Source organism: Bos indicus, chromosome 5 (genome assembly GCF_029378745.1).
Source record: "Bos indicus isolate NIAB-ARS_2022 breed Sahiwal x Tharparkar chromosome 5, NIAB-ARS_B.indTharparkar_mat_pri_1.0, whole genome shotgun sequence".
Lineage (NCBI taxonomy): Eukaryota > Metazoa > Chordata > Mammalia > Artiodactyla > Bovidae > Bos > Bos indicus.
This window is the reverse complement of record NC_091764.1, coordinates 41,661,642-41,677,674: the sequence shown is the minus strand read 5'-3', so window position 1 is coordinate 41,677,674 and position 16,033 is coordinate 41,661,642. Positions and strand designations below refer to the sequence as shown.

General features: G+C 35.7%; 1 protein-coding gene across 2 annotated transcripts in view; it reads right to left on the bottom strand.

Annotated features, from left to right (window-relative positions):
* ABCD2 (ATP binding cassette subfamily D member 2) overlaps positions 1-16,033 on the bottom strand; it is a 97,982-nt gene that overhangs the window by 18,236 nt on the left and 63,713 nt on the right. For both annotated transcript variants that reach the window (XM_070789270.1, XM_070789271.1), the window contains 2 exons: positions 14,235-14,380; positions 1,957-2,041 (listed from right to left, as the gene is read on the bottom strand). In XM_070789270.1, coding sequence (XP_070645371.1) covers positions 1,957-2,041; positions 14,235-14,380 — 231 coding nt within the window. The remainder of the gene's footprint in view (positions 1-1,956; positions 2,042-14,234; positions 14,381-16,033) is intronic.

Sequence of the window (16,033 nt, the reverse complement as noted above, 5' to 3'; positions counted from 1 at the left end):
ATAACAACCAACTTTTGTATACTAAAATAGAGAAAATACTATACTAAAATTTTATGTGCTACAAGTAGTAAAACAGAATTTTTTCTTCTTTTTACTCATCTAAAATTTCCACTTCTATAATATAAACACATAATTATATTTAATAAAGTCATTTAAACTATACATTATTTTTTCAGTGATAAATATTACACGTTATATTCTTACCAGAAAGGCTGAACCTAAATATAATCAAGTTTTTAGCTCTAATTTCCAGTTTATAAGAAAAATAGTAGATTGAGGAAAGAGGTAAAGGGATCTCAAGAGGAAGCAATCAGATCAATCTTGAAAGGACAACATTCTTAAAGGACAACTGACCTAGCTTCTTCAACAAGTCAATAGCATAAAAGATGGGAGGGGCACAGAGGCAGGGAGAAGAAGCAACTCTTTAAATTAAAAATAATTAAGAGATATATAACAACAAAATTCAATACATAAAATTTGTTTGGATCTTGGTTTGAACAAACCAAGTATAAAAAGATATTTTTGAGACCATCAGGGAAACTGGATATGAACCAGGTATGAAATAATTTTAAATGATTATTGTCAATTGTATTAATGATGATTATGGTATATAATGTAAGAAAAATATCCTAATATTTCAGAGATTAATGTCAAAATATTTCATGAAAAATTCCATGACTTTGGATTTGCTTCACAATGCTTTATATAAAAAAATAAATAAATCAAGTGCTGTAAAATATTAGACTTGTTGAATCAGTGTGATGGGAATATAGGGTTCATCTTACAATATTCTCTTTTTTGATGAACTTTTAATGGATTTTCCATAATAAAAGATTTCTAAAAAATTGATAGTCAACTTGTTGCTAAGTGTTTAATGAAGCTTACTTGATTTTTTTTTTTGCATTTTTCTATCAGCTTTTAAAGGTTCCCTACAGAAGTTTTATTGCTTCCACTGCAACTTCATCAAGAGTATTGCATGTGCCCCAGCTTATGGTCCACTCAGCCATCCATGTACATAACTTTAATGCCCAAGATGTAAGTACTGAAAGTAACAACTTAGGTTCTCATTGCCAGAGGCCTAACATTAAAATGGGAATTTATTTTTCACAGAAAATAGGATTAAAAAAAAGGAACAAATCATAATAGCTTCAATATTTATTTCTAGTGTCTTGTGCTTGATACTCTGAACCAAAAGGCTATTAAGCTGGTTAGAAACAGAAAAGTTTTATCAAGATAAATTATTTCCTGCATCTCTTTATTTCTGAGTCCATTAAGACTTAGGCTGGTTGGTTCCTTTTACCATTAGATATGCCTCCTCTCAAGGAGAACACTACTAACTTTATAGGCCACTGACTGACTAGAAATTTAATTTAGTTTTAATTTAATAATGTAACTGAGAAGTATTACTGAATATCTGGGCTTCCCTGGTGGCTCAAATGGTAAAGAATCTGCCTGCAATGCGGAAGATCTGGGTCCGATCCCTGGGTTGGGAAGATCCCCTGGAGAAGGGAACAGTTACCTACCTCAGTATTATGGGCTGGAGAATTCCACGGACCGAGGAGCCTGGAAGGCTACACTCTATGGGGTTGCAAAGAGTTAGACACAACTGAGCGACTTTGACTTTCACTGAATGTCTACCTACTGTGTTCACAATAGCATAATAGTGGTTATCTAGTCTTCACATTTTAAAATTAGTAATTATCCCACTTTCAAACTTAGGACACAAAAATTAAATTTTGTCATCTAACATTACTCAACATAAAATAAATAGAACAAACACTTGGAGATTTCTGTCACATTAAAAAACAACCTAAGAAATTTAAATACTATAAATTCTAAGCACTAGCTTTTCAGAAATATATTTTCAAACTGAATGAGGACAAGGGATCCTATCCGAACATTTTTTATTACAACAATAGAATAGTATCAATAGTAACTTGAATATAATACACTTACCTATGATAAAACATGCGAGCCATGCCCATTCTTTGCTTTTCCCCTCCTGATAAGACATCTTTCCAGTCCATAATAGCATCCCATCCTTTAAAATATATAAAAATACATATTGTATAAAGCATCTTTTAATCAAAGAGAGCATCTTTTACAGTTTTTACCTAGACAAGTGATTCCTAGCAAGTTTAAGCTATTACACAAAGAACCTGATATTTCCAAAACATATGCCTGGATAGACCAGAGTGCCTTACGTTTAAACACTTGGTCTTAGAGTTGATATTTTTTAATGGTAATAATTACTTATATTGACAGAACATATTCTAAGAATTCTAAATACTGATACTTTGAAAAGGTGTTTATTTTTTAATGTCTCCAAAGAGTTGGTATACTTAGACTTATTTTGCAGGGGGGTAGGAGAAAAGACCACCAAATTTGCACAGGCCTATTACAAAGTCTGGGCTTCCCAGGTGACTCAGTGGGTAAAGAATCTGCCTGCAGTGCAAGAGACAAAGGTTTGATCCCTGGGTCTGGAGGGGATGGCAACCTATTCCAGTGTTCTTGCCTGAGAATCCCATGGACAGAAGAGCTTAGCAGGATACAGTCCACAGGGTCGCAAAGAGTAGGATATAACTGAAGTGACTGAGCACACACGCACATTACAAAGTCTACAAAAGATATGAAAGGAGCTTATTTAAATGGCTTCCATCTGCCTGGCACTTTATATGAGTTGTATTTTTCACAATTTTCATTGTATATTTCACAACCTTATGAGGTGTCTATTATTAGTGTTATTTTATAAGTAGATAAGCTGAAATTCATGAAGACATTGATATATCAAAATTTATACAGCTATGTATTAGAGCTAGGATTTATATGTAGGTGTATCTTCATGTTTTACAATTTACCTATTCCATCTCTCACAACATTGTAAATACTTTCTGTTGGTTATTTATTCAAAAGCAAGTCTTCTATTTTCTAAAAAATAGGTTAGATTTTAAAAAAAGTTAGATCAATACATACTAGTATAGGGAAAAGCAAGATGGCAGAGAAGTAGGAGGACTAGGAGTTCATCTCTCCCCACAGATGCATCAAGAATACATCTAGATATGGAACAGGGCTCACAGAGCACTGGCTGAACTAGGAGAAGACCTTAGACACTGGAAAGGACAAGAAAGATCCATGCGGAACCATGTAAGACAAAAGAAAGAAGGGAAAAAGAAGAGGACAGGAAGTGGAATAGTATCTGCTTCTAGGTGGGGGATCTGAAGAAGCTCAGAAGTTCCTGCATCCAGGGAAACCCCCTTGTAGAGGGGCAGATTGGATGGGACAGAAGGAAATCATCTGGGCCTGTTGGAGGGGAATGAAACAGCTGGTCTATGGCAGGCAGGACAAAGTGAGACCTACATAGATGATCTGTGCCACAGCCCTGTGCCTCCAAGCCTGAGACTTGTGTCTGTCAGTGTGCATGGGCACTGGGTGCTGGAATATAGGCAATGACAGAAAAGCTGAGGAGAGGACTGCTGCTGGATGCAAGTAGACAGGACAGACTGAAGGGATGGGAATGAGAAAATCCACAACTGGAAATACTTGTGGAGGAAACCTGGACTACCATAGAAGCAAGGAGCCATTATTGAGTGACATGTAGTGGGTGGAGCTGTCTTTGCAGCCTCTCTCCCTACACTGTCAGCCCCTACTTACACCTCGCCAGGTGGTAAAAATGGTTTCCGCCAGGGTGAGCTGTCTCATGCCTGCCACTAGGCACTAGAAAAGGCTCCTGCTGGGGCTAATCCTTTTGTACCTGTGGCCAAACACTAGGAAAAGCCCCTCCCAGGGCTGGCCCCAGCTCACCTGCTGCTAGGAACTAGGAAAGGCCCCCGACAGGGCTGGCTCTGATTGCTTGGAAAGATCACCCAGGGCTAACCTCATGTGCCTGCCACCAGGTGATAGGAAATGCTCCCACCAGGGCATGATCTCCCACATCATGGCCATCAGTTTCCCCGTGAACCTGTGACTGGGCCAGATCTCTTACAACTTCCAACCCCTTTGTGCACCTGTTGCCTCCCATGACGCTGGCAGCTGTGCCACCTCCGGGCCCTGTCCTCACTGGGGCAGACCAAAGTGCTCCAGGGCAGCCTTGGGAGTAGATCCCTGTGTGCGACTTACATTCAGAGGTGGAGCTAAAACCACTGCTAAGTCCCAGGAGCCACTGAATTTAAGAAGAAAAGCTGAAATTTTTCCTTGCAGATGCACAAATTGAAACCCTCACAAACAGCTTGGTAAAAACTCAGCACCTACAAAACATCTGAACAGATAAGTGCTCCCACAGCCAAGACAGACCTAGTTTTAGTAGGTGTAGCACTAGGGGTAAAGAACCCACCTGCCAATACAGGAGATATAAAAGATATGGGTTCAATCCCTGGGTTGAGAAGATCCCCTGGAAGCAGGGCAATCCACTCCAGTAGTGTTGTCTGCAGAATCCCATGGACAAAGCAGCCTAGCAGGCTATAGTCCATAGGGTTGCAAGACTCAGGCACAACTGAAGTGACTTAACATGCATGTACACTTGGTGGCTTGTGCCAGGCTAAAGTCTGAGCTACCCCTATAACACCTGGTAGCTTCCTAGATGGTGCATTGGTAAAGAAACTACCTACCAGTGCAGGAAATGCAAGAGACGAGGGTTCAGTCCCTTGCTCAGGAAGATCCCTGGAGTGGGAAATAGCAACCTACTCCCATATTCTTGCATAAAAATTCCATGGACAGCAGAACCTGGTGGGCTACAGTCCATGGGGTCACAAAGAGACAGACATGACTGAGCAACTGAGCATGACTCAGCACCTAATACCCACAACTGGTCCAGATCCATGATTACTGCAATCCTGGGGCTGGACTTCAGTGGATCTACTCTGATGACCTGGTGAAAGAAATCTCTAGGAGACACCAGAGTCAAATGCTAGCATGGCAATGCTAATATCAGTGTAGTCTGAGGGTCTGCACAATGGGTGAAAGATCATACAACAGAGTACACCACAGGAGAGTAGCTCCAAAGAAGGGATACTCAGTAGCTTCCCTCCCAGCAGCAGTGCTCCTACCGTGCCTACTTTGCACCACAGATCAGAGACACAGCTAAGAAGCAAATCTGGGGGCTTCTACTAAAACAACTTGGAAGCCGACTCCACCCATGACAGGGCAGTGACAACCAAAGAGCAAAGGGGAGCCCTCACTCAATATCCAAGGCAGGCTCTGGTCACCACAACAATAGTCTAACCCTCATTAAGAGGATAACAGCACAAGTCTCTGGATCAACCTCACCTACCAGGGGACAGATAACAGAAGCAAGAGGAACTGCAACCCTGCAGCCTGGAAAGCAGATCACAAACACAAAACTTTGAGGAAGAAAAAAAAGGTAACAAAGAGATATGTTGCAGATGAAGGAGCAATGTTAAAACCTACAAGAACAATTAAATAAAGAGGAGATAAGCAATCTATCTGAAAGAGAATTCAGAGTATGATAGTAAAGATGATCCAAGATCTTAGAAACAGACTGGAGGCATGGATTGAAAAGATATAATAAAAGTTTAGCAAAGACCTAGAAGAACTAAAACACATATAAAAAGAAATGAACAAGACAGGAACTGAAAATGAAAAACACATTAGAAGAAATCAATAACAGAATAACTGAGGCAGAAGAATGCATAAGTAACCTGGAAGACAGAGTGGTATAAATCTCTGCTGTAGAACAGAATAATAATAATAATAAAATGAAAAGAAATGTGAATAAACTCAGAGACACCTGGAACAACATTAAATGCATGAACATTTGAATTATAGAGGTCCCAGAAGAAGAACAAAAAGGGTCTGAGAAAATATTTCCAGAAATCACAGTAAAAAACTTTTCTAACATGGGAAATGAGATAGTCACCCAAGCCTAGAAAGCAGAGAGAGTTGCATAAAGGATAAACCCAAGGAGGAACACACTGAGACACATATTATTAAACTAACAAAAATTAAGTACAAACAATATTGAAAGCAACAAGGGGAAAGCAACAAATAACATACAAGGAAACCCCAAAAAGTTATCAGCTGATTTTTCAGCAGAAACTCTGCAGGTCAGAGGGAGTGGGAGGATATATTTAACATGATGAAAAGGAAAAGCCTATAACCAAAAATACTCTAACCAGCGAGGCTCTCATTCTGATTTGACAGAGCATCAAAAGTTTTACAGATAAACAAAAGCTAAGAGCATTCAGCACCTCCAAACCAGCTTTACAACTGCTAAAGGAACTTCTATAGGCAAAAAAACACTAGAAAGGAGAACAAAAAAGGAAGGGAAAGAGGAAAAAGACATACAAAGAAAACCACACCCCAAACAATTAAGAAAATGGCAATAGGAACATATCTATTGATAATTATCTGAAATGTAAATGGAATAATGTTCCAACCAGAAGAAATAGACTGGCTGAATGGATAAAACAAGACCTATATATAGGCTGTCTACAAGAGACCCACTTCAGACCTAGGGATACACACAGACTGAAATTGAGGAGATGGAAAAAGATAATCCATAAAAATGGAAAGCAAAGAAAAGCTGGAGTAGCAATACTCACATCAGACAAAATAGACTTTAAAATAAAGACTGTTAACAAGATAAGGAAAGATGCTACCTAATAATCAAGGGATCAATCCAAGAAGAAGATAAAGCAATTGTAAATATTTATGCACTCAACCTAGGAGAAAAAATTAACAAGAAAACACAAGTCTTAAATGAAACATTAGACCAGATAGACTTAATTGATATATACAGGACATTCCATCAGAAAACAGGAGAATATATTTTCTTTTCAAGAGCACATGAAACATTCTCCAGGATAGATTACATCTTGGGTCACAAATCAAGCTTCAGTAAAGTTAAGAAAACTGATATTGTATCAGGTATCTTTTCTGAAACAATGCTATGAGATTAGAAAGCAAATAAGGGGGGAAAAAAAACTATTAAAAACACAAACGTGGAGGCTAAACAATGTGCTACTAAACAACCTATGGATAACTGGAGAAATCAAAAAGGAAATAAAAAATATCTAGAAACAATTGAAAACTAAAACAGGTGACCCAAAGCCTATGGAAAGCAGCACAGTTCTAAGAGGGAAGTTTATAACAATACAATCCATCTCAAGAAAAATATCAAATAAACAACACAACCTTGTACCAAATGCAACTAGAGAAATAAGAAAAAACAAAACCAAAAGTTAGAAGAAGGAAAGAAATAATAAAAAACAGAGCAAAAATAAATGAAATATTATAAAACAGAGAATAGTAAAAGCCAATGAAACTAAAAATTGGTTCTTTGAGAAGATAAGCAAAATTGATAAAACCATTAGCCAGACTCCTTAAGAAAAAAAAAGGGAGAGGACTCAAATCAATAAAATTAGAAATGGAAAAGGAGACATTATAGCTGACACCACAGAAACACAAAAGATCATAAGAGACTACTACAAGCAATTACTAGGTTAACCAAAATGTTTGGGTTTTTCTGTAACATCTTCTGAAAAAATTTGTGTGAACTTTTTGACCAACTCAGTATATGCCAATAAAATGGACAACCTGGAAGAAATGGACAAATTCTTAGAAAGGTATAACTTTCTAAGACTTAACTAGGAAGAAATAGAAAATATGAACAGGGATTTCCCTGGTGGTCCAGTGGTTAAAAATCTGTCTCCCAGAGCACAGGATACAGGATTGATCCTTGGAGAACTATGATCCCACAAGCCAGAGAGGAACTAAACCCACATGCTACAACTAGAGAGAAGCCCATGTGCCACAGTAAAGAACCTACATGCCACAGATAAAACTCAATGCAGCCTTATAAGTAAATAAATATATTAAAAAAAATTTAACTGAACAAAATTATGAACAGGCCAGTCATGAATAATGAAATTGAAATAAAACTGTGATTAAAATCTTCCAAGAAACAAAAGTACAGGACTAGATGGCGTCACAGGTGAATTCTATTTTAGAGACCAGCTAACATGTCCTTCTCAAATTCTTCCAAAAATTGCAGAGGGAGGGACACTCCCAAGCTAATTTTATAAGGCCACTATCACCCTGATACCAAAACCAGACAAAATTAATACTCAGGAATCTCTTTCATTCCAATGCACTAACAGAAGATCAGAAAGAGAAATTAAGAAAACAATTCCATTTATGATTTCATCATGAAGATGAAACTATCTAGGGATAAAACTATCGAAGAAGGAAAAATACCTTGATTCAGAAAACTATAGGATACTGATGAAAGAAAACAAAGATGATACGAATGGATGGAGAGATATACCATGTTCTTGGATTTGAAGAATCAATACTGTAAAAATAATTGTACTACCCAAAGCAATCCACAGATTCAATGGAATCCCCATCAAATTACCAATGACATTATTCCACAGAATCAGATTAAAATATTTTTTAATTTGTATGGAAACACAAAATACCCCAAATAGCCAAAGCAATCTTGAAAAATAAAAACAGAGCTGGAGGAATCAGGCTCTCTGACTTCAGACTATACTCCAAAGCTACAGTAATCAAGACAGTATGGTACTGGGGCAAAAAAAGACATATGGATCAATGGAACAAGATAGAAAGCCCAAAGATAAATCTAGACACCTCTGTTCACCTACTTTATGACAAAGGAGGCAAGAATATACAAGAGAAAAAAGACAGTCTCTTCAATAAGTGGTGCTGGGGAAACTGGGCAGCTATCTGTAAAAGAATAAAATTAGAACACTTCCTAATACCATACAGAAAAACAAACTCAAAATAGATTAAAGACCTAGATGTAAGGCTGGGCACTTACAACTCTTAGAGAAAATCATAAGCAGAACACCCTCTAACATAAGTTATAGAAAGATCTTTTTGGATCCATCTCCCAGAATAGTGAAACTAAAAACAAAAATAAGCAAAATGAGATCTAATTAAACTTATAACCTTTTGCATAGTAAATGAAACAATAAATAAAACAAAAAGACAACCTTCAGAATAGGAGAAAATATTTGCAAACAAAACAACCAACAAGGGATTCATCTCCAAAATATACAAACAGCTTATATAGCTCAATAATAAAAGAAACAATCCAATGAAAAAATGGGTGGAAGACCTAATAGACTTTTTTTCAAAGAAGACATACAGATGGCCAAAAAGCACATAAAAAAGATGCTCAATATCACTAATTATTAGAGAAATGAAAATTAAAATTACTTGTCAGAAAAACCATCATGAAAACATTTATAAACAATAAATGCTGGAGAGGGTGTGAAGAAAAGAGAAACCCTCCTACACTGTTGGTGGGCAAGTAAATTGGTACAACTACTATGGAGAACAATATGGAAGTTTTTCAAAAAATTAAAAATAGAACTACCATATGACCAAGAAATCTCACTCCAGTCATCTATGTGGAGAAAACCAAAATTCAAATAGATACACACACCCCAGTATTTATTGCAGCACTATTTACAATAGCCAAGACATGGAAGGAACCTAAATGTCCATCAACAGAGGAATGGATAAAGACCTGGTACATACTTACAATGGGATATTAGTCATAAAAAGGAACAAAGCAGTGCCATTTGCAAAGATGTGAAGAGACCTAGAGACTGTCATATAGAATGAAGTAAGTTGGAAAGAGAAAAATACATATCATGTAATATCACTTGTATGTGGAATCTAGAAAAATGGTACAGAAGAACTTATTTGCAAAGCAGAAATTGGGACACAGATGTAGAGAACAACCTTATGGATATCAGTGGGGGAAAGGAGGATGAATTGGGAGATTGGGGTTGGGATTGACATATGCACATTATTATGTATAAAATGAGAACCTACTGTGTTGCACAGGGAAGTCAATGTTCTGTGATGATCTGTATGGGAAGGAAATCTAAAAAAGCGGGGGATATATGTATACATAAGGCAATGGCACCCCACTCCAGTACTCTTGCTTGGAAAATCCCATGGATGGAGGAGCCTGTTAGGCTGCAGTCCATGGGGTCACTAAGAGTCGGACAGGACTGAGCGACTTCACTTTCACTTTTCACTTTCATGCATTGGAGAAGGAAATGGCAGCCCACTCCAGTGTTCTTGCCTGAAGGATCCCAGGGACGGGGGAGCCTGGTGGGCTGCCGTCTATGGGGTCACACAGAGTCGGACACGACTTAAGTGACTTAGCATAGCATAGCATAGATGATTCACTTTGTAGAAACACAATATTGTAAAGCAACTATGCCTGCATGCATGCTAAGTTACTTCAGTTGTATCCAACTCTTTGCAACCCTATGGACTGTAGCCCACCAGGCTCCTCTGCCCAGGGGATTCTCTAGGCAAGAATACTGGAGTGGATTGCCATGCCCTCCTCCAGGGGATCTTCCCAACCCAGGGAGCGAACCCGTGTCTCTTATGTCTCCTGAATTGGCAGGAATGTTCTTTACAATTCACACGACTTGGGATGTCCAAAACAACTATACTTCAATAAAAGTTTTTTAAAAAAAATACATACTGATATAAAAATGTACCTAGAATATTTTTTATATGAAAAACCAAATTGCAAAATTGTGTTTGTATACAGATCACCCTTAAACAACATAAATTTGAACTGAGAAATACTTACACACCTGTTTTTTTCAATAGTAAATACTGTGATACTATATAGTTTGTGGTTGGTTTAACCCACAACAGCAGAACAGCAGATATGAAAGAACCATGGATATGAGGGCCTTCTGTAAGTTATATGCAGATTTTCAATTGCTTGCTAAAACCTTTGAGTTCCGTGGAACAAAAGGACATGGTTTATTTAAATACATAAAATTAAAGCTGCCTTTGACCCGAATATTTTTCTCTTTTGCCTTCTCAGTTAGTAAGGGGAAATTTTTTTAAGTCCAGAACATTTCTCCACTGTGTAGCAATCTGAATCTATTTTTCAAAACATCATTTATGTTTCACAAATATTATAAAATTAAGTTACAGAGAAAAATTTTTTGCAACAGTTTTTATTAGAAGTAAGAACACATAAGGTATATAAATTATAATTGTACTCAGTTGTCAGTTGTGTCTGATTCTTTGTGACCCCCTGGACTGTAGCCCACCAGGCTCCTCGGTCCATGGAATTTTCCAGGCAAGAGCACTGTAGTGGGTTGCCATTTTCTACTCCAGGGGATCTTCCCAACCCAGGGATCAAACTTGTGTCTCTTATGTCTCCAGGATTGGTAGGTGGATTCTTTACCACTAGCGCCACCTGGGAAGCCCTATAAATTATAATTGCATCATCTCTGGGAATGGAATTATGAGGCTTTTACTTTCTAAGATGTACATTTTTACAATATTTGAAAAATTAAAATTACTATCTTTATATTATTTTTATGGCCTGTCTTAATTGTGTAATAAGAAAAAAAAGTCACTTAGAAACAAAATCATTGGGTCTCTTAGGAAGGCAGCCATATCAGATATTTTTCTGAAGTGAGAATATCATAAAACAGAGTGGACTAAGCAAATCCTGATTTTCAAAGAGGAAAATGACTATCAAAACTCTCACACACATACTCACAAACACAAATATACACATGCACAAACATACACATGCAAACTTAGGACATTACCAAATCCCAAGTAGTCTAGGTTTAATTTTCCCATTTGGAAAAAACCCAGGCCCTCTGCTTTCTTTATTATTTCTCAACTGAATTTTCATCTTTACTAAAATTTCTAAATAAACTCGGTCAAAGGGAAAGGAAATGAGAACTAGAGTTTCATTGTTTCTTGTGCACTGGATTGAAAAGACTTTCCCTATTTCCCAATGATACTCCCCAAAAGGGACCAGTGTTCATTCCTGGGCAAACTTCCAGGAATTTTCCATCTATTTAAAAACATAATTTTATATTAGGGAAAAACTCTAAATGCCATGTGATTCAAAGTTCTTGCTTCTAGTGAAAACTGTTGAAATAAAATTTCCTCTATGACTTTTATAGCATTTATGAAACATAAGTGAGGATTTGAAAAAATAGGTTTAGATTGCTACACAGTGGAGAAATATTCTGGGCTTAAAAAAATAGCTCCCCCCTTGAAATAAGAACGCACAAAGACGAAAGTATTTGGGTCAAAGCATCCTTAAATTTTATGTATTTAAATAAATTATGTTCATTGTTTCACTAAACCCAAAAGCTTTAACAGGCAATCTTTCTTGAACACAGAACATACAAATCAAAACTCTGAGTCACGATACTTCTTCTGATGCTGAAACAGTGATACTAAGTCAGCTAAGAAGTGAAGTTTTCTTGCTTCCTGAAGATGTACAAACTGTTTTAGCTCACATCTATTTGTTAACAATTCTACATCTTTCTATTTTGTAATTTGTTTGATGGAATAAAACATAGTTTTAAAATCTATCTTATACTAAAGTGAAGAATTTCTCTAAGCAAATTTCTTTAAGTGTTGGAACTAGTGTTGCTTCAAATCATTAATAGTCTTACTAGAACTTCAGCAGGCTTCTTCCAGAGTAAGTGATGTCCTTGCAAATTTGTTTTCTTGCTTTGCTTAAAAATATGTTTCATGTTTTAAGGACTAGGCAAGTACAGTGAATTTCCTTATCATTTTTTATGTATAAGGATATAACAAGCCTTATTAGTATCTAAGATGTTGAGATAGCATAACACAATGGCATATCTTATATAGAACATTGACATTCAAGTCTCATCTGTGTTGGAATCCCTGTTCCACCGCTTGCTGAGGGCCCTTGGGGAAACTGCTAAACTTCTGAATTTCATCTGTTAAAGGGGGGTTAGTAAAACCCACATCATTGGGCAGCTACAAATATTAAATAAGATGACAGTGTAAACTGAGTAACATGTTATATTCTGCAGAGTGAGCACTCGATAAACCATAACAATTACTATCATATATTTTTAAGGTTGAAAAATTCTTAAAACTAGTTCTAGAATTTCTTGATAACTTCTAAAAGAATAGAGTATGTGACAAATTATTATAAATTTCTATTCAGATTATTAGATTTCAAACTTATCCAAATAACTTACCCCCAATTAATAGGTAGTTGCTATTTTGCCACACTGTTTTAAAACTGGGAAGAAGTTGACCATATGACACAAAAAGACAACCTGCTTTCCATATTTATAGCACTTATGAACTATGATATTATAAGATGATATGTATAAATATTATACATATTTATGAATATGTATTATATTCTAAAATGATATCTATAGATATCATATATAAATACAATAATATAATATTATCTCTTTTGCCTACATTGGTTTCTTAATGTATCAAATGAAATAATAGATGTGAAATATGTAAAATATTGAGCACCATCACACAAAGACAAAATATCTTTGTATCAATATTACATCTAGCTCTATTACCTTTAGCAACTATTGTGAATTTACTATGTATCACTGTTCTAAATACTTTAAATAAAGTCTTATTAAATCTTCACAGCATCTTTATAAGGTATTTATCTCCATTTTACAGGTGAAGATACAAAGGTACAGAGAACAGAGTTAAAGATTTGATTCCAGAATTCTGATTTCAAAGCCTACATTCTTAATTACGGTACTACTCTGCTCCTTTTGATCATGTAAGTGGGCTAGAAAAATAAAACACATGCAAAATTAAACATAGAATTCTAGCTTGCTATTTCAGTAGTTTTTCTAGGCTATCAAATTATATGTTATCAAGTTATTTCTGTGTTCTGAAAGTGATTCTTTCTTGAGCTGATATGTATAACTCTTATTCTTACTTTTTCAAAGTATGTTTTATGCTGAAAAACTACCAAACAGAAGTTTCTGTGTATTATCTAATTCTCTATGTGTTGCTGTAGAGAAAAAAATAATGTATTGGTAAGACTGTTGGTCTGAAAATAAAAAAGTTCTGTGATACCTACTTCTCAAATTATTATATTTAATGTAAGCTGAGGGATTAACAGGAGAATATTTCTGTCATGAACCTTACATACATTTAGATTGACTATGGCTTCAGGAACACATGTTCATCCAAATATGAAAAAAAATCTTCAAATGCTAGCTGTGGACTTAGGAAAAAGCTTAGTTTGCTGAACGAAATATAGCACAAACAGAAAAGAGCAAGTTAACAATGGAAAAGCAACAAAAGCTATAAATTCCATCTTTGCTTATGTGCTTATGTTCCAACAACAGCATACATCAAAATTAAACCCAACTTAATTTTTTTAAGTTATGTTAAATACATGAAAAAAAGCCATGAATTATAGACTTTACCTCCTTCTCTTTGAACTATATGATAGAGATGAACACTGTGTAGAATACAATCTAGATCATGGTCTGTATAGCCTTTGTCATGCATGTCATCCACTGAATCTGGATAAATTACTTGATCTCGAAGACTTCCAAGAGACATGTATGGCCTGTAAAACACAAGAATCCGAGACAAAATCAGTTTAGCTTACTTATTGTGATATCCTAGTAGCCTGAAAACTCTAGAGGAGTCTTTAAATACTCTATTTCTAGGATTATATTTATTATCTGGTGATAAGTATTCTCTCTCAGATGTGTCAGGACAATATGTTGTTTTATTCATGTAAAAAAACATATTGAGACATGCCACAAGAAAAGTTTCTATAAGAAATACTTGGATATTTTCAGCACAGAAATACATACTTGTTCTGTTATATATATATATATTTTTTAAGTTTTATACTCTGAATTTAATTTTTCAAAATACTTTGAAAAGGCAAGTCCTTTCCAAGAGGACAAGGATTCTGTTTAGGGGATCTGATTCAATTAGTGAAAAACGTGGGTAACAGTTGCCCAGAACATTTTGATTATTCCATCCAAAAAAGATTTATGTCTATATCATATAAAGACATACCTGTAGGATAGTACTATAAGATATATTATTATTATTTGCCACTTTATTTACTTTTTTAATTGAAGGATAATTGCTTTACAGAGTTTTGTTATTTTCTGTCAAACATCAACAAGAATCAGCCATAGGTACACCCATATCTCCTCCCTCCCTAACCTCCCTCCCATCTCCCTCCCATCCCAGCCTTCTAGATTGTCACAGAGCCCCTGTTTGAGCTCCCTGGGTCATATAGCAAATTCCCATTGGCTATCTATTTTACACACGGTATTGTAAGTTTCCATGTGTTCTGTTATATTTTATAAATGTTGCTTCTGTATTTCATCTAAAACTATTTGGGTTAAAAATTATAAAATTTGAGGCTTTGACAATATGAACAAACAAAACTTTTAAAAGATATTCAAAATAAGAGAAATGCAAATTAACAATATACTTAGTTTCTTATTTATCAGATTGGTAGAAGTCCAAAAACTTGACAATTCACTCAATCGGCAAGTCTATGGAGAGACAGATACTTTCTTACAATCATGAAAACACAAAATGGTACAACCCTTTGGAGAGGATTTGGCAAACCAATATATCATCTGGTGTTTGATCCACTTCTAGGACTTTATTCTAAAAATATACTTTCAAAAGTGTACCACCAAGAACAAAAAAGTATATAAAGTTATCCATTACAGCATTATTTGAAATTGCAAAATATTGAGAAAACCTAAATGCACATACAAAGGAGACTGATTAAATAAACAATGGTACCTGTACCATGCAGCTATAAAACTGGATGTGGACGGTCTCTATTAATTGATATAGAGTGATTTCCATAATATATTAAGTTGAAAAGCAAAGTACAAATTAGATGTATAGCAGAATTTCTCAACAGTGGTATCATGGCTATGTTAAACCAGATAATTCTTTGTTACTGAGGTCTTGTGTATTATAGGATGTTTAACAGCACATTTGGTCTCTACCCACTAGGTGACTAGATGTTAGTAGCATCCACTGTGGCAGAGACAAAAAAAAAGTTTTCAAATATTATCCTCCAGGGGACAAAACCATCTCCATTTGATAGACCCACCAATGTGCAATGTACTACTTTCATGTAAAATGAAAGCAAAGTAAGAAAACGTAAGTTTATCTGCTGATATTTACAAAAGGAAATACAGTAAACCAGAAACTAATGAAATCACTTATCTAT